The sequence below is a fragment of the Trypanosoma cruzi genome, genomic scaffold, assembly GCF_000209065.1.
Source record: "Trypanosoma cruzi strain CL Brener 1047053516711 genomic scaffold, whole genome shotgun sequence".
NCBI classification, from domain to species: domain Eukaryota; phylum Euglenozoa; class Kinetoplastea; order Trypanosomatida; family Trypanosomatidae; genus Trypanosoma; species Trypanosoma cruzi.
In genome coordinates this window covers 26,182-27,430 of record NW_001849563.1, presented here as the reverse complement: position 1 = coordinate 27,430, position 1,249 = coordinate 26,182, and the positions used below count along the sequence as shown (strand labels likewise).

The window sequence follows — 1,249 nt, the reverse complement described above, 5'->3', positions numbered from 1 at the left end:
TGTGTAATGGAAGTTGTTGATCATGCCCAACCACCACAAACTGAAGGCGTTACGGATGCGGTGTTTCACATGGACACTCTCTTCCAGTTTCTTCACGGAAACAGGTATCATTGCGAGTGTGTTTTGCTATCTTCTGTTAGAAACAAATAGGACGACCAGAAAACAAAGTGGAGAGCTGCGCTGCGCAAAATCAATGGGTGTGGTGCACCACGCCCGGTGAAAGAGAAAGTGGGGACACTGCCCGCCGCAAATATCACTTGGCTGCACAAAGCAAGAATAATTTCAGAATGTGCCGGCTGAAACTCTCCACCGCACCACTATTTTGAATCCCAAACAAAACCACAACAAAAACACGCGCCTGAATAGGGCCCTACTCCCCACCTCCGCAAGAAAATAGCCGCAAGAAAAGAAAAACGGTTCGGCTCAGGGCACCCGGCATCCTCACACCTCAGAGAAGATCTGTCCAACACTCATGCAACAGTAAGAAATTTGGCTCCGAGACAACGCCGCGACAACCACATGCTCCCCCTTGTAGAGAGCTGGTGTAGCAGGGGGCAGAACGGCAGAGAAGAAAGGGAAACCGCTCTCGCCACCTTCCAGCGCACTCACGCATAAAACCATTCAATCAACACGTGAAAAAACAAGACAGATGCGCAAGCGGCTCCCGCATTTGTTCATCCTCGTCTGGACGCTAATAATTCCTCCCGTGGGTTTTCACAAATAAAAAAAAACAAAATATCTCCCCCAGTAGCTACTCCCCTTCCAATTATTTCCGCCTGATTACCCAAGCCCGTGCTATTACCGTTATCAACCTTACGCTACGCTTCCGCTTCTCCCTTGAGCACCACCAGCGTGAACAGCAGGTCCAGCAGTGAACCCAAAGTAATTCCAATTGTCGAGTATATGGACCCAATGTTCATGGCCAGGTCACGCTTCTCCTTCCAGACCGTCGTGATGTAGTGGGCCGCCTCGCACAATTCCTTTGACTCGCCGTCCACCACGTTCCTCTCCTGCTCCCCACGCTCGGCGTGCGTCCCTCCCGCATCGCCACTCTTTTTCTGACGCGAGGCAAGAAACACCATGGCCTCATTCAGCTCCTTCTCCTGCATCAGTCGCGTCTCCTCAAGAATGTTGTGGAACACGTTCACATACGAGGCGCCGCCCATAAGTCCCACAAAAATCATCCACACAAAAAGGACAAAAGCAAACTTCAGCTCGCGGTCCATGTTATTCGGGTCCGACATATACT

General features: G+C 50.9%; 1 protein-coding gene across 1 annotated transcript, besides 1 other annotated feature; it reads right to left on the bottom strand.

Annotated features, from left to right (window-relative positions):
• Window positions 1–1,249: a sequence feature (heterozygous, non-Esmeraldo-like haplotype).
• Window positions 819–1,249, bottom strand: Tc00.1047053424795.10 (hypothetical protein, conserved; the record flags this gene model as incomplete). Its single annotated transcript, XM_797124.1, has 1 exon — window positions 819–1,249. A coding segment is annotated over one exon (431 nt), but the record flags the coding sequence as incomplete, so codon positions are not given.